Source organism: Cynocephalus volans, chromosome 15, assembly GCF_027409185.1.
Source record: "Cynocephalus volans isolate mCynVol1 chromosome 15, mCynVol1.pri, whole genome shotgun sequence".
Taxonomy (NCBI): Eukaryota; Metazoa; Chordata; class Mammalia; order Dermoptera; family Cynocephalidae; genus Cynocephalus; species Cynocephalus volans.
In genome coordinates, this window is record NC_084474.1 from 46,786,208 (window position 1) to 46,810,413 (window position 24,206).

The following is a 24,206-nucleotide window of genomic DNA, read 5'->3' on the forward strand; positions in this document are numbered from 1 at the left end:
TTCAATATCTTGCACATAATACAACCTCAGTAAACATGTTGAATAAATGAATACATGATAACTACAAATCTCCCTAATGTGATGTAGATCAAGTATTGCTAGTGAGAAAAGAAAAATCTAGGTCCTTCCTCTCTTTGTCATTCTTTTTATTCAGGGTAAAATCTACCCTGATTTACAGATTTATTGCTACTATCACTATGTTAGACTAAAGTATGAATTAATTCAACAATATTTATTGAGTACCTACTTTCTTCCAGACCCCATTTCGGGAGTTGAGAATCTATCAGTGAAAAAAGCACAAACAAATTTATAAACAATGGCCAAATCAGAAAAAAACACATTGTATAAATATATATATATATATATATATATATATATATATATATATATATATATATATATATATATATATGGTGTGTAAATGTCCATTCAGTGCTTTAGAAAAGGCTTGCCTCCAAAAAAAATAATAAGAAACAATATACGTACTTTGAATAGGTGATTTTCATTCTTTGAAATATCTCAAAATGGATTTGTTTATGCATATCAATATTTTTCATTTTATGTCAAGTTATAATAAATGGTCAGTTTAAAGAGCTAGTATTATAATTTCAAAATGAGCTGAACTATTTTATTAAATAGATTTGTTAGTTCTAATGAAATAGCTTACATACCAGTTATAAACATTATCTTTGTTTCTCTGAGATCTGGAAAGCAAATGATGATCCTTGATAGGAATTTTTATCTACTGTAGATTAGTGCACGATAGCATACTCAAATGCCTGGATTTATAGGAGAAATGAGCAATTTAATGTGTGCTTAGGATGCCCAGAACCCTATTAAATGTGCACATGCAAATGCACTTGTGTGTGTGTGGGGGGGGGTTGTCCATCTTTAGCCCCATCCCTATCTCTATCTCCATATGCCGCCCATCTCCAATGAGGCTGCTTTAGCTTATGACTTCTCTCATGGGTCCATATGACAGTCATTAGTACGACACCCCTCACAATCCTGCTCTTCTATTGTGTTCTTTATGCTGGTTGTAAAGAGCCTCTGCCCACCCCCATGTTTTTCTGGAGTGTCTTGTGAGATGCGCTTTGCTCGATGAGTTGTATGTTAATCCAGGCAGACAATAAAAAACCCTGGGGGTTTTATCATTCCTTTCATTCTGGGGTGGCCATTTTTATTACTGCTAACACATGTTCTTGAAATGCACACTACAGCACATTTGGTAAGGCTTAGGAGTTTTGCATATTCCTCCTCTTTTATACAGGCACTGTTATGGCATGCTTTACCATGAGAAAAGCAGAAAGAATACTCCTCTAAATGCTTTAAAACATTTAGGTGTTTGTTTTTTTCCTGACAAATCATCTGAATAATATTCTCAATTTTATTCTTGGATCACGATAAACCATCAGAAAGCAGCTGAACAACGTTTTCTTGACATCTCTATCCCTATCTCCTGTAGAATATATTTCACTGAGTGCATTTTGGATTTTTATCCTGTGCTTTGAGTAATGGGTAACTAGGAGAAATGGACCATGTTCCTTCACTTGCTGTCGGACTTCTGTGAACAATTATACAACATAGAGAGACAGAGAGGAAAAATATCATCTATATCTTAAATAACTATGATATTGTAGTACCTAATTTTCTTTCTAAGTGTATGGAATAAAATAGAATACTGTGAAAAAGATAACAAACAAAGCTATGACCTCTAATTTATTTCCTAACATATCTGATTGTACAACTAGTATTGTTTTAATTGCAGAGATGAAGGGGTTTCTGAAAAGCCTACATTAACCTGATCCTTTTCACCCAGTGAATCTCCACTTTTAACTGAGTATAATTTTGTTTGTTTGTTTGTTTAAAAGAGTTAAAATGTTAATGATAATATTCAATATATGAAATTCAGGCTTGGATAGCCTAATATATCTCTTTTATACCAAGTAAGTTCTTGAATCCTGGACCAGATAGGCTGAGTCTTTTGATAAGGAAATCTACTAAGTAGAATTCTAAGAGATGCTAAGGAACATAGTCTCTATATAAGTTCTTTTGATCCATGGTCTGTGTAATATTTTGACCTAATATTTTGGTTGTGGTCAAATTATGTATGAGATGCTAAATAGGGAGGACAAAGAACACCAACAAGTTGGGCTGCTGTAAGAACAACCATGGGCTAAAATAAAAGGGAGTTTTTATCATCTGAGAGTAGACTTGGGAATGTGCTGTGGACAAATAGAAATGAAGTTATAAAAACCAGATTCAGTATGTCCAAGAGGAAGAGGAGTTAAGAGACATGTTGAAGACAAACATTTAAGGACTATCTAAAATCTTTAAAATTATATGAGTGGTACGACCTTATGCAGATCTATTGACATTTCAGACATATGCATAGGTATTTAAAGTATGAAATTTTATTTCATAAAAAATGATATCTATACTAGTTTGCTAGGGCTATAATAACAAATACCACAGACTGGGTGGTTTAAACAGCAATTTATTTCTCACAATTCTGGAGGTTGTGATCAAGAAGTACAAGATCAAGGTGTTGGCAGTTTTGGTGTCTTCTGAGGGTTCTCTTCTTGGCTTGCAGATGTCAGATTTCTTGCTGTGCCCTCACGCAAGAAAGGTTTTTCCTCTGTGCACGTTGCCTGTCTGTGTTTTAATCTCTTCTTATAAGGACACAAGTTATATTGGATTAAGACCCATGCATATGACCTCATTTTGCCTTAATTACCTCTTCAAAGGCCCTTTCTCCAAATAAAGTCACATTTGGAGGTACTGGGGGTTGTTAGCACTTCTACATATGAATTTGAGGGAGAGGGGCACAATTCAGTTCATACAATATCAAACCACACATACTTATTTAAAACTTAGTTTCTCACTTAGCATCATAACAGGAAGGCCTTTCCATGTCAATAATTATGTGTTTTGTTTAAAACAATGTGTTTAATGTATGTAGACTATCATATGAATATATATAACCAAGTGAATTGTACCAGTTCCCTTTTGTTTTACTCTGTAAAGGGTTTCAGTTTCTTTTGTATTGTTTTAAATAATGCTTTATCAGTTCACGAGGACATGTGGCACAGTTCCCATTTCCTTGACATTATTCTCACATTTTTTATTCTACTTTTTTTTTGCCATGTAAGATTATACCAAGTTACCAAGATTATCTGATATTAATGTATTATGCCCACTTCTTAGTTTCAAGCAAATTCTTTGATGTTGACAATTTCCGATAGACCTGCTTATTTTTAAAAACAAATAATTGTATTGGTTTCTTGACCATATTTTTCAGGAAGTCATACACTCCTCTCCTCTCATTCTATTCCTTAAATTTTATAAATGTGCTCTTCAAGCAGAACATTTTCTCCCCGTCTCCTTCCCCCCTCCTCTCCCACCATCCATAAACTGGCCAATTCCTATTTATTTTCTTTGGGAAGCTCTCCCCCAACCATTCACACCTCTAAGTCATATAATTTAGGTGCCCCTTCCTTGTCCACAGCACTGTACTGCACTAATTTATTGCTTTACTTAGCAATTCCTACACTAGACTATTAGCCCCATAAATACTGAGGCTGTATCTAAATTGTTCATCATTGCCGACCTCGCACTGGGCACATATGTGGCAATGAACAAATGAATAAATGCTGAATGACTGAGAACATGGTAATATTTTACATTAAGCCAAATATCTGATGTCAGCTAAATACCAATTCTTAACTCTTTTGTGCGTGGTTCGTATGTGTGTTTGCTTGGTTCTGGGGTTTGAGGAAGAGTGATGGGGTCTGAAGATAGGGAGCCTGTTCCACTCACTGCTCTGAATGATGAATCTGCATGTAACTATGAGTTATAGTGACTCTGCCCCTTGAACTATCAGAGAAGGAGCCAGAAGAATCATTCTCTTTAGTAGCATCCTGATGTAGGAAGGTGCAAGTCCTGCATTTTGATTATTTGATGGGCGAATCAAAGGCCAAACAATTTTGTACATGCAAACGAATATATAGCTTTACCCCGAGTCTGCACCAATTGCCTTACTACCCCTGACCTTCAACCCCCTAGCCAATACGATGTTTTAGAAAAATCACTGAGTTTATTTGGGGTTAGATTTCAATGCTGGTATATTATGGGTGACCCAAAATTTTGCTCATGTTTTTTCTCATCACTACAGATTTATGCATATGTCTTTGAAAACATCAAGTCTGTCAGACTGGAAGCTCTGCTCTTATCCTTGCTGAGCATCGTGGTCCTTGTTCTTGTTAAAGAGCTGAATGAACAGTTTAAAAGGAAAATTAAAGTTGTTCTTCCTGTCGATTTAGTTTTGGTAAGTATGAAATCAACATTTTAGCTTTCTGCTATACAAAGCTTATCAGTTGTTGGGGTAATCTGCAGATGCTTACTATATTGTTTGCAGTAACCCACAGCTACTCCTGTCTCTCATTAAAGTAGGGCTAATTTGCGTAGCTATACATTAATGTAAGAATAAGAAACATTTTGAATCAATAATTTAAAAAAGGAGGCACACATGTTTTCAATTTATACAGCATTTCTCATATGCTTGTAATTTTTTATATAAATAAGGGAACACATAGCCTAAGATCTTAAATAAGGAGACATTTCTAAGGGTGAGATTCAAAAGAACTCTGGCATGATCCTCTGTAAAGCAATAAAATATGATACCACATCCCAATAATATGGCATCTGTATAATATGACTAGAAATATTATCAATTGACAAATGTCCCTTTATGACATTCTTTAAAATATCTTTAAAATATTTTTTTGTTGTACCTAGGAAACCAATACATTATACTTCACTGCTAAGGGTTGTGGCATTAAAAAATATGTTCTGAAATTTTAAGAGCCTCTAAAGGGAGCTCAACTAAACAAAGCATTAAGTTAGAAATGAAATGTTAACACAACTACAGCCTACTAATTTACTTATTAATTGGCTTTAGGTTTTTAAAGATCTTTGTACACTTACACAACAAGTTGTGTCTCAATAGTTTCATCTATTGAAATATACCTTCATACTGTTGAAATAGTACAGGTTTATGTACATTTATAAGGCTAGCACATTGGAAACTATCCCTGAAGGATATGACTCATTCCTGTAGAACCCAGATGGAAAGCCTCTCTTCATAGGTAGGCCATGGATAAATCTATCCTCTAGATAATTTGTTCAGATACATATAACATATGTGATCTCTATAACATGTGTGCACTTGTTTCAAAAAAGCCATAAAAATGCAGAGTACTATGATTATTAGTTTTCACTGCAACAACTGTGAAATGTACCACCTTATCTCAAAGTCCTATAGATATTAAGAAATGCTTACTATATCTTGGAAAGCTATATTAAATAAGTTTTATAAAACCAAAAATTAAAAAATAAACTTAAGGAGGAAGGCTATTGAGCTAGTAATAAAACAGTTGCTTATTTCTGCAAAACTAGTAAGAATATTATTCTTATAATAAAATAGAAGATATTCCTTATGCAGTGTTGCCCCTAACATTTGCAAGACTGAAGGCAAAAGCACTGATGTAATCTCAAATACTTAAAAGTCGTAGATCATAATGTTGAATAAAACAAGTTCTTTTTTCCTGCCTTGAGTAGTGTACCCTATCGATGACCTTGAAAGCCAGGTTAGAACAGAGAATTCCATTCTTTTGAGTTCTGCCACAATGTAGCAGCATGGGAGACCTAGCCTCTTGGCCTGCTCCTTCTCTTCCCACTCTAGTTGTATCCCACCCACAAGGGGATTCATATGTATACGTGTGGTTACCCTAGCCCCAGTGTCTGAACTCCAAACACATTTCCACCCCACCACGGCTATGACTGTCCTTTAGTCTTCCTAAGGCCACCCTGAGAGGATGGGCCTCGGGAAGATGCCCTGCAAATAGGTGGGGCCATTTGGACAGGAAATTATATATTCCTGAGTATCCAGAGTATGATTCACAAAGAGGGGTTCAGGTTTGAGTTAGGCACCCCCCCGACAAAGCTCACATCTTATGTGGAAGGTTTCAGTTAGAGGAGGGCCAGATTAGAGCCCCCTGAAGCATTGGCCCACCTGGGGCAGGATCCCCTCTTGCCCAGGTCTAAGGGCAGTGCTGGCCTCATGCACACATATAATATTGAAATAACATTGAAGAGGGACCAATGACGCAACTGATAAAGGAAGTTTATGTTAAAAGGCACAGTGAGGAAGTATGACATTGTCTCCAAGACTAATTGGGTGACCTAGGTTACTTAATTTAATATTGGCTATGTGTATTAAACATCATCATTCTTCCATTTTCAATAAGGATTAGTATCTAGTGGCTATGGTATATTTTCTTTACAGATTATAATATTTTCTGAACTGGCATAGATGTTTCATGATGATAATGGGTAATTAAAATGTGTTGATTAGCTTAGGAATATTTGAATATGTTAATATTTTTGATTTTAACTTAATAGCCTGAATCTTTAGGTACCACTGTCATCTTTAGAAAATACTATTATATAGCATTATATAATATTAATAAAATTTAACATTATAACCGGGACTATTTTGTTGCTTTTTAAGCTCATTTTAAAAATCTCTGCAAGTTTAGTTGAATATCATCACAGAGAACAGAAATACACAGATAGGAAAAAACGAAGCAAAATTACAAAATAGTATTATTGGGCATTAATTGCTAGATATTCCTAATTTTGCTAGTGTGATTTTGTTATACTTTTTTTCTGGCCACATATTTGGTAAATTTGTACGTTGAGTAGACAATTTGTATGTCTCTCTTAAGATAAACTGTTCCAAATGAACAGACACTACAACCATGTGAAATTTGTAGTATTTATTAAAGTTATCAGAATAATAAAAGGAGAATGTGAAAATGGATGGAAAACATTAGGGTGGCATGGCTGGGAGAATAAAGGCTGATGGCCTCTGACATGCATTTTAGAGATTCTATGGGTGTAGGCACAGGACACGTGATCTTGCTTAGCATATCTCAGTTACAGAAATGTAGGGAATCTGAGACTCCACGGGGGTCATCTTAAGACCAGCAGGCTGTGAACTAGCATGTTGTCCTTCAAGAAATAGTAAAAGCTCAAAATTCAAAAATATTCAAGGAGACTGTAAATCATCATTGATTACTAACATAGATTAGGAATATCAGTGCGGTATCTAGAACTCTTGAGTGGTTGCTGTCATGGAGGAAAAACTTGCTGTCTTACAAAGCATCCTATCGAGTTATGAGAGACAGGTATTTATGTTGGATTGTGGTGTCTGTAAACACACTCATGTCTGTATTTTGCTTCCCTCCAAAATTAAACATAACTGGGTTGATATAAGGTAGAATATTAGAAAAGCCATATTTCCGGGGAGTCTTCTAATTTTGAGACTGTAAATTAAGTGCTCTCAAAACTCAGAATTACAATGATTATGTGTCAATTAAAAAAATAATAAAATTTTTTAAAATTTTAAAAAATTTAAAAACTCAGAGGGACTTTTTGATTTTTAATATTTCGTTAACTTAAAAATATTTGTGGAGCTTCTACATTACTCTTGGCAATCAAGGGACACGTAAGCAATATTTACTTTTAAAAATGGTTTTATGATGTTTGAGAGGCCAGTAATACTTTTTTTCTTTTTTCAAATGGAACCATACAGATTGTTGCTGCATCATTTGCTTGTTATTGTACCAATATGGAAAATGCATATGGATTAGAAGTAGTTGGTCATATTCCAAAAGGGTAATGTAGTATTTTATATATATATATATAGTTTGTTTGTTTGTTTGTTTGTTTTTATGGAGGAAGGGACTGGGGTGGGCGGGTATGGATTTCATTTTGATTTGTCCCTACATGGGAAAAATTCTAATTAACTTCTATTATAAAATGATGGGAAAAAACACTACATGTATAGAGAAAGAGTAACTCTCTAGACTGTTCATGTATTATTAAGGAAGTTTCATAACTGTTTTATACAGAGGCTTCAGGGAAAAGATTAGGAAGGTATTTACAAAGAATTATTTGGAAAAAATTGGGGGCATCAAATTTGCAACTTAGAGTCCTGCTCTGGGATTTAGCCAGCCCACCCCCACCCCCACGCACATACATATTTTTATGGTTATTTTTATTTCACTTAAATCATAGTAAAGGTTGACAAACATCATCTGAAATAGCAAACCCAGAGAGGACGGAAGTGGAGAAGACATGGTGCTCTACCCAACCTAAGATTTTCTCTGGACACTAAGAGGAAGTTTAGCAAAAGAGGAGATTTTCACTATAAAAAAGCAAAAGTTTGTTCCAAATATAGGCTGAAAGAAAATAAAGGCATGTTAGAGAAGGAGGAGAGTCTTATGGGTTATTCCCTTTTAATAGGCTGTATATACAATAATAAATATAATTTTGGGGCAAACTTACAGTTGTTAGGTAAATTTTGGCTTCTAACTACATTAAAGCAGAAGAATAGTAGAAACATTCTCAGGGATTGAAAAACTAATTTTAAAAATCCTCTGTCTTTAGCCTATGTAGATACAGGCTCATGGTGATTATCTGAATTAACTTGAATTTTCTCAAGGATTCTTTGCTTTTCCACCTTTTAGAATCAGTTTATTGTTTCTTTCTAGGTCAGTTTGTTGTTAATAATCAGGCAATTAGGCACCCTTAATTTTCATAAAACAAATGTTCCTATAGTTTGAAATGGTAGCAGTTTTGTATAGCATGTATTTTAGGGCCTGTAAAGATACAAATCGATTTGTCTTGGAAGCAAACTTTAGTAAGTAGGTAAAGAAGTCTGGCTTCTTCTTCATTCCTTCTAATTCTCTTTCATTTTGAACGACCTTTCCAGACCCATACTCTTAAGGAATCGTACAAAGAGCATGGCTTTGAAAAGAGATAGAGCTGAGAATGAACTTCAGCTTGGCCATTCACTTTGTGACTGTTGATGTGTTACCAAACGTTTCTCAAAATGTTTTCTCCTCCATATAGTGGGTATAATGATACTTGGTTTGGACATTGTTGGGAAAATTAAATGAAGTAGCTAATATGCAAGGGCTGAGCATTCTGCTTACATACTAGTTATTAAAATCACATGAATTCTCTTCCCTTTTTCTTCTACTTTTGTTTGAGAGATCTTTTTTTTTTTTTTTTGGTAAGTTTCCCAAGGAATCATCAGGGATAAATAAATGTTGATACTTCTTCGGCTCAAGTGGTTTTCTGAAGACCGTAGGACAATGGCTGGGTATTATTTGAGAGAAATATTTTAAACAGCTCTTTGAAATGGAGAAACAGCTAACTGTGGTCCTATATTTTGTAACAGAGGGTAGATGGAATTTTTATACATATTTTTCTTAAATATGTAAGGCATAGTTAAGTGCACCGTGAAAGGATTAAGTTAAAAACATAATTACGATAATGAACTCAATGGCAAATTTAGGGATTAACTCAAGAGTTGTAGCTCACAGTAAACTAGTGTTTGCATATAGCACTGTAGTCTTCAAGGCAGGAAATACAGTCTGCAACACCAGCCAAATAAATATTTGGAAAGGTTTGAATGAAAGAATGCTCCAGATTTGCTTTTGTTCTGATACAGAAAATTTTTGTTGAGTCAGAGTTTCTGCTGTGTAATCTGAATTTCCTGAGTATAAATGCCAGCTAGACACATGGAATTGTCCCTGTGGTATTCCTTGCAATTTTGCTTTTCTACTAAATAATGTTGAAAACAAAGGGCTTCTAAAGGCAAGGCTGCTGGGTTTTCTCATGGGTATTTCACTGATTCTATGTAAACTTCAGAGTCATTACCACAGTTGAATTCATTGCAAGTTGTAACAGATTATTTGGAAGTTGATGACTTCAATATGATCTTTCTTTCCACAGAATTCCTCCACCTAGAGCTCCCCCAATGAACATACTCTCTGCAGTAATCACCGAAGCTTTTGGAGTGGCCCTTGTAGGCTATGTGGCCTCACTGGCTCTTGCTCAAGGATCTGCCAAAAAATTCAAATATTCAGTTGATGACAACCAGGTGGAGTGTGCCCCCCAGCCCCTCTCTGCTCCTAAAAATGTTGAATTTATGAAAAATACAACTTTCCTATGTGTATAGCAAGAAGGGACAGAACAAAACAAAACAAAAAATCTCTAAATCATTCACAGAAAGCTGACAATCTGGCTTTCATGGTTTATGATACCTTTTTTCTTTTTTGAAAGAAGGATGCTATGATTTTTTGTTTTTGATTGGTTTTTAGGGGAGAATCCAAATACATTTGTCATTGTATGCTAATGTTCAAAAATTATGGATTTCAAAGTACAAATAACATTCGTATTACTTATACTTTTTAGTAAAAAAAAAAAAAAAAAGATACAGGATCTATTCTTAGATTACCAAAGGGTGCAGATTATATGGATCATATTTCTGGGTATATTCCTGTCTTGTTTCAAGCCTGGTGGTCCTACAGAGATGCACAGGTCTGCAGAGAAGCTGAAGTCTAGTGGTTACAAATGCTGAACTACCTGTGTACAAATCTTATTTTCACACCATGTGATCTTAATCCTGTCTGTGCACTGGTTTTCTTATCCATAAAAAAACTAAATTTTTTCCATTTATTCATTCTACACATTATGTATTGAGCCCTATTATATACCAGGCACTGGTCTAGTTTCAAGACATACAGTGGTGACATAAAGACCATATCCTTCCTCCACTCAAAACCTCCCAGTGGCTTCCATCATACTCGGATTAAAAGCCCCTTTTTCATGGTTTACAAGGCTGTACATGACCTGCCACTATCCCTTTCCCTCTCTGATCTCATATCCTTTTTGTACTCTGTTCTAGCCACACCTGCCACCTTGCTTTTCGTTGAACCCACTGTTCATGCTTCTGGCTCAGGACTTTTACACTTGTTCCCTTTTCCAGCAATTTTGTTTTCCCACATATCTGCATAGCTCCTTTATTCAAATGCTTCCTTCTCAGGAAGGCCTTCTTTGGTAATCTAAAACCTTAAAATCCAGATTTCACCAGGTCCTCCTCTGCCTTGCTTTGCACATGTATCTTGTTTATTGTCAGTGTTCCCTTACCAGAACACAGCTCTGTGAGGGCAGGGATATTTGTCTGAGCTCATTGGTAACAGCAGGAGCAAGAAAAGTGTAAAGAGGCTTTTGCAATAGTCCAGGTGAGATTTGATGACTTGGACCAGGATCTAGAGATGGAAGAGATGAGAAGTGGGTTGATTCTGGATTGGATGTGGATGCCATCTGGGAAAAGGGAGGGAATACATCAAGAATACTCTAAAGCTTTTGGTCTAAGCAATTGGAACTTGAGATAGGGGTGAACATGGGAGAACTTGGGATGGTAGACAGCTGTAACCCAGTTTAGTTAGTTTGAGATCCCTGTTAGCCATCAAATGGAAATGCCAAGTAGCAGATGGGCTATATGGAGCTGAAGTTCTGAAGGGTGGTCCGAGTTGGAGATATAAATTTGAGAGCTGTCAACATGTGTTTGGGTAGGTAAGATGTAGATAGAGAAGAGAAATGGTCTGTTATTTGCAATTGGTTAGATGAGAAGAAACCAAAAAGGAAATTGAAAGTGGTGGCCAGAGCGGTAGGAAGAAACCAGAAGAGTGTGAGGTCCTAGAAGCCAAGTGTAGGAGCCTTTAAGGAGGAAGAAGCAAACTGTGTTGAATGCCTCTTTAGGCCAGGTAAGGTAGAGTTAACCACTGGATTTAGCATTGTGGAGGTCACTGGTGGAGTGGGGGAAAGAAAAGCCTGATTGTAGTGATTTAAAAGATAAAGGACAAATTGGCATAGAAAGCATAAATAAATAGTATTTCCCCATAAAGTTGTTATGAGGATTAAATGAGTAAAGTGCTTAGAATAGTTTCTGGCTCATTGTAAGTATTTAGGAAATGTTAGCTATTTTTCTTACAACTGTTAAATCCCAACTGGTGGGGAGAAGGAAATGGAATACAAATCAGCCCCATTCTTTGACAAATTATACCTGTGGTCTCTGAAAGTCAGCTGGGATGAAGAAGCGATGTATTCTCCTGTGACCAATCTTGCAGGAATTTTTGGCCCATGGCCTCAGCAATGTGATTCCTTCATTTTTCTTCTGCATACCAAGTGCTGCTGCCATGGGAAGGACTGCTGGCCTCTACAGCACGGGAGCAAAGACACAGGTAACTTCATTCTTCAGTAGGGACAAAACAGCTCCTGGGCCTTCCTTCATTCCCACTCCTGGAGAGTGGGAAGAGGGAGCTTCTATTTAACATCCTGAAAATATTTTCACTTCTTCAAATCTTTTTAAGTAGTTTCAAGGAAGTCTTTCTCTCTCCCCTTTTTTCTATGAATTACCCTTCCAGAGGCTGAATGATTCAATGAGCAAACTAAAAAAGTTCTGTACAAATGGCAGCTTTATTGTTAGCAACCTTTGAAACCAAAGCTCTTTGAAGTGGTGCCTCTGATTGTGTGTGTGTGTGTGTGTGTGTGTGTGTGAGTGCGTGCGCGTGCGTGCGCACACTTGAACAGTTGACATGACATTTTTTACAATTTTTATTCACTTTCTTTAAATAATATAAAATCAATTATATGTGGAATCAATCCTTGACACTGTAATTCCTGTCTATAGAGATGTATGAGTGTGTAAATGTGGAATAAAATGTGCACATTTCAGGTTAAAGAAACAGTTATTTTATATTTTTAGGAACTCAAATGAATTCTGTATTTATTGAGAGCCTGCCATATGCCAGGCATGATGTTGGTTACTGGCGAGATGATGATGATGATAATGAAGATGATGCTGTTGATGATGGTGGTGGTGGTGGTGCTGGTGAAAACAATACTGAGTTGTGTGCTAGGCATTGCATCTCATACTTTTTATACAAATAAACTCATTTACTCATTTAGGCAGCCCTGTGAAGGAGGTATAATCATCATCTTGTTTCTACATGGGAATGTTGAGGAAAAGAGCGATAAAGTAATTTACCTAGGTCGCAGAGCTAGTAAATGGCAGAACTGGGATTAAACTTTTCTTTTCTTTTTTCACTGGCTCTTAACAGAGATTGAACCCCAGACCAGAGCTGGGTTTGGACCCACACAGATTTACTCCAAATTTTAAACTCTTAACCAGTGTTCCATACAAGAAAATTCATATATATATATATATATATATATATATATATATATAAAAGAAATTAACATTAACAGCTAATCATTATTAAAACAATTCATGTTTAAAATAGGAATTGAATGATAATTTATAAAATAATATGTGTGCTAATTTAGAACACTTATTAGGAGTTTACCCTACATTAATATTTTTTTTTAGGTTATAGAAGAATGAACTTTTAAAAGTATGTGGTTCTTGACCTTGGGTGCTAGTGGCAAGAGAAAGATGGGTAAACAGATATTTAAATGTAGCATAAAACTAACAAATAAAATTAATATCCACATACCATGGAGCAGAGGGGAAGCAACTACCAATTCTGAATGTATATAATTTGACAAATAATTGCCAAACTCATCAAGTAAGAAGTGAAAATCTCTATCAACCTTGGTTTATGTGACACAAGTAATTTGATTGATTTTTACAAAGTTAGTGATTTCAAATGTAGGTTCATCATGTGTATCTTCATAAACATTTCTGCAAACTTCTTTCATATGTTTGTGATTTAAATTTGAATGTTTAATATGTAGTGTACTTAATATCATCCCTTAGTCTGAGGACTCTTCATTCTATAAAATTGCATTCTATGGTAGTTTTCACCTGTTTTCTCACTACAGTGAGTATATAAGGTTTCCTCTCTTAATGTTCAGGCTTGATACATATAATGAATGATTCAGGGTGTGGGTTCCAAAGAGCCTGGGCTTGTACTCCGGCTCCACCAGTATGTTTGGGTGATTTTGTACAAGTAACTTAACCTCTCTACATTAATAGGACTTAGCTGTTAAAGTAGAATTATTATAAAAGTTAAAGGAGTTAATACATGCTTATTTAGCACAATACTTGAGCACCAAATAAATGCTCTTTAAATGTAAACAATTATCATTGATTTTATTATTAAGTATATTTAAAATGATAAAATATTTTCAGAACCTGTTGTTTAACAATTATCATTAAAGCGTCCTGGTTTGGTTGGGATGCACCAAGATAGTTTTCTGGTTTACGTTTCCCCTCTGACATGCTGTGAGAACTTGAGCAAATTAGCATCTTCATTTGTCACAAGGATAGAGGTTGGAATAGAATCTCTGAGGTGTTTCACCTTGAATGTGTTCCATATCTGGGGTTTTCTTAGGCATTTATCTGCTTTTCTAATTGCTATTTAGTAATAATGAAGCCATCTGATTAATCTTTGTGACTTTCAACATCAAATGTCTAAAAGAAAGAATACTTTGAGAAAGCTTGTATTTGTTTTTAGGTCTGGGCATAAATTTGTTTGATTAATAGGGAAGGGATAGAGGGGTACCCCATCTCCTCTCTGTTCTGGAGGCCACGTGTTTGACTGATTAGAACACCAGAACTTTTCTGAGGACTTTTTATTTAATGGAGATTTTTTTTTTTCTGCATGGTATACTATTCATCAGACTTTAAAATAAATGAAAGGAATCTAACAAAATAATAGTTCATGGAAACAAAGCTCAGTAGCAGAATATATTTTTGCCGTTCTACTTGTTGAGATGGTCACTAATCTTTTCAACAATTCCTATTAAATTGCAGAGGGAAAGAATCTGATTTAATGTGCATACTCAAATCAAGGATACTTTCCCATGGTAGTCATTCTAGACCTTTAACACTGCAACTGTTAAGTTTATGTGGGTATGACTGATAACTGACATGGTTCGAAGAAAGTTCTAGACAAGCCAAGTCTTAAAAGTTTTGTTCTAAATAGGCTATCTGTGAAAGCAGTTTTCTGTGTGACATGACTTCACAAAACAACCCCTTAAATGGCTCTGTCTTATACCCAGTAAATTAACTTATAAGACATAAAATCCCTTCAACTTTTAGGCTAATGACAACCAATCAAAGGACCCATGATGACCACTTTACACTTGTTAATTTACCAACTGATTTTTTTCACAAACATTATCAGTCTTTCTATATTACCTTTTAAAAGTGCAAATATAGTCACGTTATTCTTTGCATGGTTCTTAGAGTTCAGACCTTGATGTTGTCTACAGGGCTCTGAGTGCTTCCAGTACAGCCTCCTCTTGGCCTGTCCTCTGCCTCCTTCTCAGCTGTCCAGGGACATGATTCTTCAGCCCTTGTAGGCTCCAGTGTCTGTTCTCCTTGTCTTTGTGGCTGCCTTCCCCTTTCCCTTCCCCTTCCCCTCTAAGCTCACTCCTCCCATCCTTCAGATCTCACTGCCACTTCTGGATCAATTGTGTTCCTTCTCTTCATAAGTGTGTTCATATGATTGATGTCTGCCTTCTACCCTGACTCAGAGACGTTGGAGAACATGGGCTTCTTTCTGCTTTGGTTCACTATATCCTCAGTGTCTAGCCTAGGACCTGACACAGAGTAGGTGTGAAAAACTATGGGTGGAAAGAATAAATGGGAAATAAAAGGATTCAATAATTATGAAAGAAAACTACTAGTTTTGCTAACATTAGAAGGGACAGATCAGACCAGCCAGTTTTTATTGTCCTTTAATACAGTGTATATATAAAGCTGGGAAAATCCCATTTAAAACCAGGCTTAGGATCATACACTTTAGAGAAGCATTTTTCAATAGAAACATAACATGAGCTACACTGGTAATTTAAATTTTCTAATAGCCATGTTTTAAAAAGTAGAAGAAACTGATAAAATTAATTTAAATAATATGTTTTAATTTTCCCAATAGAGTCAAAATATCATTTCAACATGAACTCTATCTAAAAATTATTAACAATTAACAATAATTTTATATTCTTTTTCTTTTGTACTTAGGCTTTGAAATCTGGTGTGTATTTTACAATTGCAGCACATTTTAATATGGACTAGCCACATTTCAAGTGCTCAATGTGGCTGTATTGGCCAGTGAACTTAGACCATTTAATACACAAGTGGTTGATGGTAAAGCCTTTCAATGCTTTGGAAAATCAAATTAAAATGTTTGAATTGGGATAACAAAAGATACTAATCATTTCATACCAAGTGTCATGGTCAAAGATCCAGACACATTTCTATCCTCGACATGTAGAAACCTTTTTTTACAGTGATCCCCTTTAGATGTGACATGCAGAGCATGCATATCTAAGAAAGGCCCTCAGGAGATTAAGAAAGTCTTGGCCCGGCTTAGACAAATAGCACAAACAAATGTTACATTTCTTTCTTCCCTCCTTCCCTCTAAAGAATGTTAGCTGTGAGAGGGAGCCCAGTCTGCCCTGGCTGTCTCCCCTGCAGGCGTCTTTTCACTTCCAGCAGAGGAGAGACTGGGGCTCTTCAGGGAGCTCAGGAGGCATAACCGATCAGTAGGGCTGAGAGACGGCATCTGCTGCAGACGCAGCTCAACTACAACTAAAAACAACAGCTGGCATATTTTTCTGCAACACTGAGATTGCCTCCAGGTTCTGATGTGCCAAACTATACTCCCTTATTCTTTCAAAATTTAGCTCATTGCTTCCATCTTCTTTAAAGTCTTTTGAATCTAGCCTTAGTGACCCAATATCCTCTTCCACTTTCATCCTCTGCCCTTTCCCATTGCTTCTTCCCACCAAGCGTGCATGTAGTGAGCTCTTAACCTACTTTGCATTATTTGACAATTACTCAGGAAGGGTAGGACTGGCATCTTACTCTTTCTCTAACTATACATAGAGGTGGATAACAACGATGCCTGCGCAGTCATCTTTGTAAGTAAAATGCTATATATATAACGTTGGTTTGAGAACATAACAAGAAGGAAATATTGATTATTTCATTATCTTTTATGCAAATTAACTCTTAAATATGAGTAGTTATAATTTTAAAACAAAAGAAAGTTATCTTTGGACATTTAATTATTATGATGTGGAAAGAGTGGAAGAGTAAAATACTTAGACAATGTTTGCCCTATGTATAATTAAGGGTGTGAACACTTTTCTTTACTAATTACAACCAAAGCCAGCCTGAAACTTATTAAGAAGAAGCTACTTAAGTTTTGTGTGTTTTCTGAGATTTAAAAAAGAAAGGAACACGTCTGTCTTTTTTGTTCTGATTATAACTTGCCCTTAAAAATTTTCTCTAGGTAGAGCAGAAATATGCAAAAAAGTATTACCTCATATGCAAAGTTACAGATATTCAGAAAGTGGATGATACTTGAAAATATAGCTCCAGAGGGTTATCACAGAAGCCTAAAGTTAGAGAATTCTATTGGACAGCATTGTGAATACCTAATCTTAATTTAACCTCTTTTTAAAATTATTGATTGGCCGATTATGGAATGATGGCTTGGGCTGCATGATCTCAAAGATTTTTTTTTACAAATTCAGACTTCAGCCTATGGGCCTCTTACGTATGGAGAGAATAATATAAGTATTTTGAGAGCTTTGCAGGCAGACACTGTTATATACTATTGATTTCCATGGCTGGGGAGTAGATACACCATGCGGAACTGGTAAGGGTTTCCTGTCCATTTACGTGTTCTGGTCAACAGTGGTGAGGCAAGTGCGTTAAGGGAGCTAACACAGCCATTTGCTTATGTGGTCTATCTTATTATAGGACTTACCACCTAAGGTCTACAAATAGTAGTTTTCACTCATAGTTTGTCACCTTTTGACAAATAAAATACATTTAACTTTTGACTTATTTTGATACAAGACTGAAGTTGTTGTTCAGAGAGTGAATTGTTGTTTATGTACATAGAAAGAAAACATCATGTAAATTAAAGATAAGTTAAATATTATTTAGAGAAAAATCCAAATGTAGTTGTGGCCTACTGTTTTTAAATAGCATTATTTGGTTAGGCTGTAATTTCTATAACAGCCTTAGTGTATTATAGTATATCTAGGAAATTTAAAGTACGTTTGGCTTTCATGGATCCCAATGCAGTATATATTCCATATCGCCTTCATACCTTCTAACTCCCTATCTCTATGACCCTGGGCAAGTCACTTTGCCTCTCTGTGCCTCAGATCTTTCCAAGGAGTTTAGACTCCCACTGTCCAAAGTTCATTCCAGCTTCTAAGATTTAGAGTTTTGTTTTCAGGTACATTGTAAGTATATATGTGAAGAGTCCCACAAAAAGGGTACATGCCATTATCTTTTGTCTAGAAATAAACCTTTGTAGTTGATGTCTTTTTCTTTCCATATAAATATGGATTTACCCACTCACTTACTGGGCTAGCTGAGTGATACTGTGCTCTGCACTCTTATACCTAGCTCTTTCCAATCTAGTGGAAAGGTGGGCATCATATTTTATTGTCTAAAACATTTTTGCCATGTAAAGGTCACCAATTGCTCCTAAGTAATCAGTATAGTGACAGTTTGGTGCACTATAACCTCTTTTATGGGCAAGTATTAATCCCTTAATGATTTATTTCCCACATAAGAATTATTTTGTATCTTTATGTGCTGGAGTGTGCTGGTGATGAGTTCCACTAAATGTGGAAGGAAGAACAGACTTACTCAGTCTCTGCCAACAAGGAAAAGCCAGTTGTTATGTTCATTTGAATGACTGCTTGTTTAGCTGAATAATTATAGCGACTCCCACTCCACTCCCCCTCTTCCCACACATATACCTTTTAATAGTACCAGGTTCAGTACTATATTCCTTTATTCTTTCAAAATAGAAAATACCAATGGTGGACTGATTCTGTGTATGTACACATGTATGTAAGCAATTGTTACAGATCCCTTCCCCAATTTCTTTTTTTTTTAAATCAGTTTTATGGAGTATAGTTTAGATATAGTAAAATTAGGTGTGCAGTTCTTGTTATTTGGAAAAGTATATTATTGTACAACCACAAGCACAGTCAAGATATAGAATATTTCTATCACCTCATAGTGTTTTTTTTTTTTTATGCCCCTGTATAGTCAATTTTCTGCCCCCATCTCTAACCCCTGGCATCCTATAATTTTTCTTTTTTTGGACTTTTATAAATATGGAATCTTTTAGTATGTAGCCATTTATGTCTAGCTTCTTTCACTAGCTTAATGGTTTTGAATTTCATCTATGTTCTTTTTTACTGCTGAGTAGTATTCTATTGTATGGGTGTGCCACAATTTATCTATTCACCAACTGGTAGACATGCCATTTATTTACAGACTTTGGTGTTTATGAATAAAGCTGCTATAAATATTTACTTACAGGTATTTATTTCTCTTAGGCAATCCTGGGTCATACACTAAGTGTATGCATAACTTCCAAAGAAACTGCCCAACTGTTTTCAAAGTGGCTCTACCATATTGCATTCCCACCAGCAATGCCTGAGAATGCCTGTTGATCTGAGTCCTGGCCTGCCCTTGATATTGATTGTTTAAATATTTATTTTTAATTTAAGCCGTGCTAATAGATCTAAATTTCCTTTGATATCCCCATAATGATGTACAGACATCTTTGTGGTCCTGTGAAAGCCCTCTTTTCCCTTGTTCAGATGAGAGTTTTGCCAAATGTTTTTAAGTAATGAACATTTGCTTATGTAAAATCAGGTTCTCCATCAAGCAGAGGAATTTAACTGTAGGAATTAGGTGTTTTGAATTGACTTTAGTCAGCAGGCTGAGTTGGTTAGAACATGATACTAATGAAATTTTAGGATTAGTAACGTTAAGTCTGTTCCACTGGCAGAGACTGCTCCCATAATCCCGTATTACCGTTTCATAACTAGAACCCTTACTAACAAAGAACTCCAAAGAAGAGAGTAAATGTGTCAGTGAAAATTTATCATCAGCACAGAAAAACACTAAGCCACATATTCAGTTATTACCCAAACAACCCCCTATGAAATAATAGGGGACTCAGGCTAAACAACAGTCTAAAGAACTTTTAATTGAAATGTCACTTTCACTATTTAAACTAAAGAGCCATTGCTGTGATGTGTGATAAAAGTTGCTGGTGTCCTATTTCTTTGTGTGGAATTGCTTTTCTCTCATCACTGACTTAATTTGATTGCACCAGTTTGTCAACTGTCACGTTTGGCTTCCCTCAGCTGCAAAGTATAGATAATGACAGTCTATGCAATTTAACAATTATGTGCCAACATTTTGTTTCTCCTAATCAAGATGAACTAAGAATTTTCCCCACCCCCTAACTTTGGAATCATAAAAAAGTTCAAGGCTTTCTTTTTTATTGTCTGTCTTGTATTTTACAGGTGGCTTGTCTAATATCTTGCATTTTCATCCTTGTAGTCATCTATGCAATAGGACCTTTGCTCTACTGGCTGCCCATGGTACTGTAGTGCTTTTTCACTATCTTCTTTTTAACTTTACTTTTAATGAGAATCACCATATAAAAAATTTCTTGGAAGAGTAACCTCAATAATCCTAAATCTGAAAACCAAGTTACGTAAGTACAGGGTGACTAGGGGAGGGGTGGAAAGATACATTTGATGAGGGAGGAATAGGAAGGTGTCATGGCTGTTTTCTAATTCTTTGACTCTTGTGTAAAAACGGCATTGTGGAACTAGATTCAGTCTGTGATCACGTGGAGGGCAGAACTAGGCATACTCTGTTATAAGAAGTAGACTTTGGAAGAATTTTATAAGAATTTCGACTGTTAGAAAATGTGTGCTGGGGCAAGGGAGTAGGGGACAAAATACATCTTCCCATCCTTCATACATTAGATAACCTTGACACATTCTCACCTTGCTCTTTATAAGCATGAGGCACCAAAGTGACACAAACAAGTTCCCACTCTGAAAAGAACCAGTCTCAGTCTTTTGCTATTCTAATTCTCCTTTTGTGTAGTGAGAATAAATCATTTCCATTGGAGAATCTTCCAACAATCAAGTTCACTTTTCGAGAGAGTTATAAATATTTTCAGGTAAAACCAGATAATTCATATTTAAGGCAATTATAAAATATATATATGTAATGTAAATATGTAATTTTTTGCAACAAACACATTTAAAACAAACGATGGTGAATAATTATAGTTAAGGGGACATGCAACCTTATAACATTCACTCTTATAGTTCACTACTACTTTTTTCTTTCTTTTCTTGTTTTTTAGAGTTTCGTAAGTGTTACCCAGTGATTTTCTAGAATTAATATGATATTTGTCAGGTACAATACTAGGTTAGTTCTAAACAAAACAAAATTATTACTTTAGTCCTCTACCTGCATTTTTCTAGTGAGTCCTTTTAAAAAAAAGAAATTAAAGTACCTCAGTCCTTTTAAATTTAAGCCAAAATCTTATCTACGTTTTCATCAACTTATTTTTTTTATTTGCAGTGTGTTCTTGCAAGCATTATTGTTGTGGGACTGAAGGGAATGCTAATACAATTCCGGGATTTAAAAAAGTATTGGAATGTGGATAAAATTGATTGGGTAAGTAGAAATTTGACCTAAAATCTCCCTCTTTGGCATAAGTACATATTACCAAATAAGTTTTAATACTTTTATTTGCAGAAAATAGATTTAGCAGTTTGAGACTTGTATACTTTACAAACTACCAGTTATTTAAAAAAAACTTAATAAAATCATTGAAATATAAATTGTCTTTATAAGAAACAGAAAAAGAATTTTGTCAAATTTTGACGTGTGTGTAGTTTGAGAACTTTTAAAGAAACACTAACTAATTTAATTGGATTGGGGCTACCCAAATTACATTATGAATTGATTCTGGAAGCATGAGTCAGCAAGTAAGTACACACTAATAAAAAATATGATGATTTATAGTGTGTACAAAAACCCAGAATTCATTGCTAAAAATTTATCCTGCAGGAATATAAGGTGAATCTCTTTTTTTGTGGTTATGCACTGAATGTTCTTATTTTTGTTTTTACTAAACTATAAGCAAACAGCACAATTAACATGACATTCAGCAACTCAAGACCAGATTTTCTCACACATATGAAGAATAATCAATTTAACGGGCACAGACATAGGGATTCCTGATAACCTGACACTTTGATGCTTGTCTAGGTGGTCCTGCCTCAATGACAGCAAAGCCACTCTCCCTTTTACTTTTTCCACTATTGCTCTTTAAAGGAGCCAGAATGGTATAATAACATCTGTTACATTAGTTAAAATGTACCATGTTAGGGTTTAGCTGCAATGCCAGCCTCTGGTTATCTTGGTGAGAGTCAGCACTGTGAAAACATGTCTCAGAAGATGACATTGTGTACAACTCTGGACTCAGAAACACAAAGGCAGAGGCAATGAATTCCTCTCTCTCTCTCTTTTTTAAACCTCCCTTAAAATTCTTTGATGCTTTGCTCTGTTACTGTAGATCTGGTCTTTTTACCTGGATTTTTCCTTTTTAAAATCTGGGTTGCTATTCTTATACTTACATTAACAATCTAAATACAAAAAGTCTCATGAATTATTTTTCAAATGGGTTACATTGAGGGAAGCATTATGCTAATGTGATATTACTGGGAACAGATTAAATTATACTGAGCAATGATAAAGTATGGTTTCTACTAGTTTTCCAAGAAGGGCTGATGTGTCTTATATTCTGTGAGCTGTTTCATGGTGAAAATATCTACATTTTTTATTTTTATAGTAGACAGAAGTTTTTGTCTGAGTTTAAAATGCTTTCCCTCAGGACTTTTTAGATTTGAAAGTATCATCAGGCATTGAAGGATGAGGTAGAGAAATCACAGGTCAACATAAATTTTTGGTATTTTTTGTAAGTTTGTTTTCCTTCACTTTCCTCAGTGAAGTTCTTTCTTCTTGCCCATGAAGTCCAGTAATGTTATCAGAATATTTCTATGGTTGAGCACCCAGAATAAAATTTCTGAGTGTGACATATCTTTTTGATCTCAGAATCAATAATTATTTACAAAATTTTTCTTCTAATATATTTTTGAATATTTTTCCAAATCTATTTGTTCTGCTTTCTTTTTAATGACGTATTTGTTGATTTTACTTTGTCTTTCTTCATATCTATATACTTTCCCATGATTATTTTGTTTTTCTGTGTGTGTGTGGTTTCTTTGGACTATTTAGTGTGTCTCTGATTATTTTCTAGTTGTAATTATCCTATATTTTATCTTTAAATATGGCTTTTATCTCTGTAATGTTTTTATTTCTATTTTATTTCTTTTGTACATTTTTCCAGCTTGCTTTTTATCTCCTTCAGTTTTGATGTTGTTTTGTTGTTGTTGTTTAATAGAGTATTTCTGTTTTTGAATTGTCATATCTATTTCAGAGGTTTTTCTTCCTGAGATTTTATCACCTATTACAGGTCTAAACCTATCCTTTGTGTCTATTTCATTATTTTTTTCTTGTGTCTATGAGGAGGCCCCTTGGTGATTCCTTTAGGATTGTAATGCATTATTTAGTGAACCTGGATATATGCTAAAAAATAATGTGGTAGGGCAGAAGGTAAAAAGTTACACAATTCTGATTTAGGTATGTTGTTTGAAGATGTGTCTCTAATTGAAGCAAAGCCTCAGAATTACAGGCTCTTTGGTGATCTGACAATTATTGTCTCCTCTCCATTATCCATCTTGGGGATGAAATTAATGAGTTTGCATTTGGACATGCTCTGTTTGAAAGTGTTTAATAGACAGTTTTTTTTTTTTTTTTTTTTTTGGAGTCCAACAGACCTCAATTTATTTATTTATTTATTTTTATTTATTTATTTTTTACATGGTGTAATTCTGTTTAATAAGCCAGCATTTACAGAATATAATTTTACTTGAATTTTAAATTTTATAAAAACATTATACAAGAAAGACATTTACTTATTATAGAAGAATTAGAAAATACAGCTAAGTAAAAAGAAAATAAAAATTTTAAAAATGGTTCAAGAGCTCAGCATTGGTAGTCTCCTACTTAGAGGTTATAGTAGGAGTTCAAGTTGAAAACTTGAAGTAGGCAATATGAAGTGGGCAAAGAGTAATGTTTAAAAAGGTGACATGGATATAGCAAGTGCATGCTGATTCAACAGGACGTTGGGTTTAGCTTGACAATGGCCTCCTGTGGTTGAAGTGGAGAGACATCTCTTAGCTGCTAAGGAATTCAACATTGAAAAGCCATCAATTATTGGGATATGATCTGAGCATAGCATTTGGAGTAAATATATTGCACAGACTTTTGTAGAGATGGGCTATATTACCCAATAGACATAATATGTCTAGATTACTCAACAGATAGAATA

The 24,206-nt window shown here is 35.1% G+C and overlaps 1 protein-coding gene across 1 annotated transcript in view; it reads left to right on the plus strand.

Annotated features, from left to right (window-relative positions):
* SLC26A7 (solute carrier family 26 member 7) overlaps nucleotides 1-24,206 on the plus strand; it is a 132,794-nt gene that overhangs the window by 80,502 nt on the left and 28,086 nt on the right. Inside the window, exons 5-10 of the mRNA XM_063079905.1 lie at nucleotides 4,175-4,327; nucleotides 7,658-7,740; nucleotides 9,868-10,015; nucleotides 12,048-12,161; nucleotides 20,248-20,325; nucleotides 21,329-21,424. Of these exons, the coding sequence (XP_062935975.1) occupies nucleotides 4,175-4,327; nucleotides 7,658-7,740; nucleotides 9,868-10,015; nucleotides 12,048-12,161; nucleotides 20,248-20,325; nucleotides 21,329-21,424 (672 nt within the window). The remainder of the gene's footprint in view (nucleotides 1-4,174; nucleotides 4,328-7,657; nucleotides 7,741-9,867; nucleotides 10,016-12,047; nucleotides 12,162-20,247; nucleotides 20,326-21,328; nucleotides 21,425-24,206) is intronic.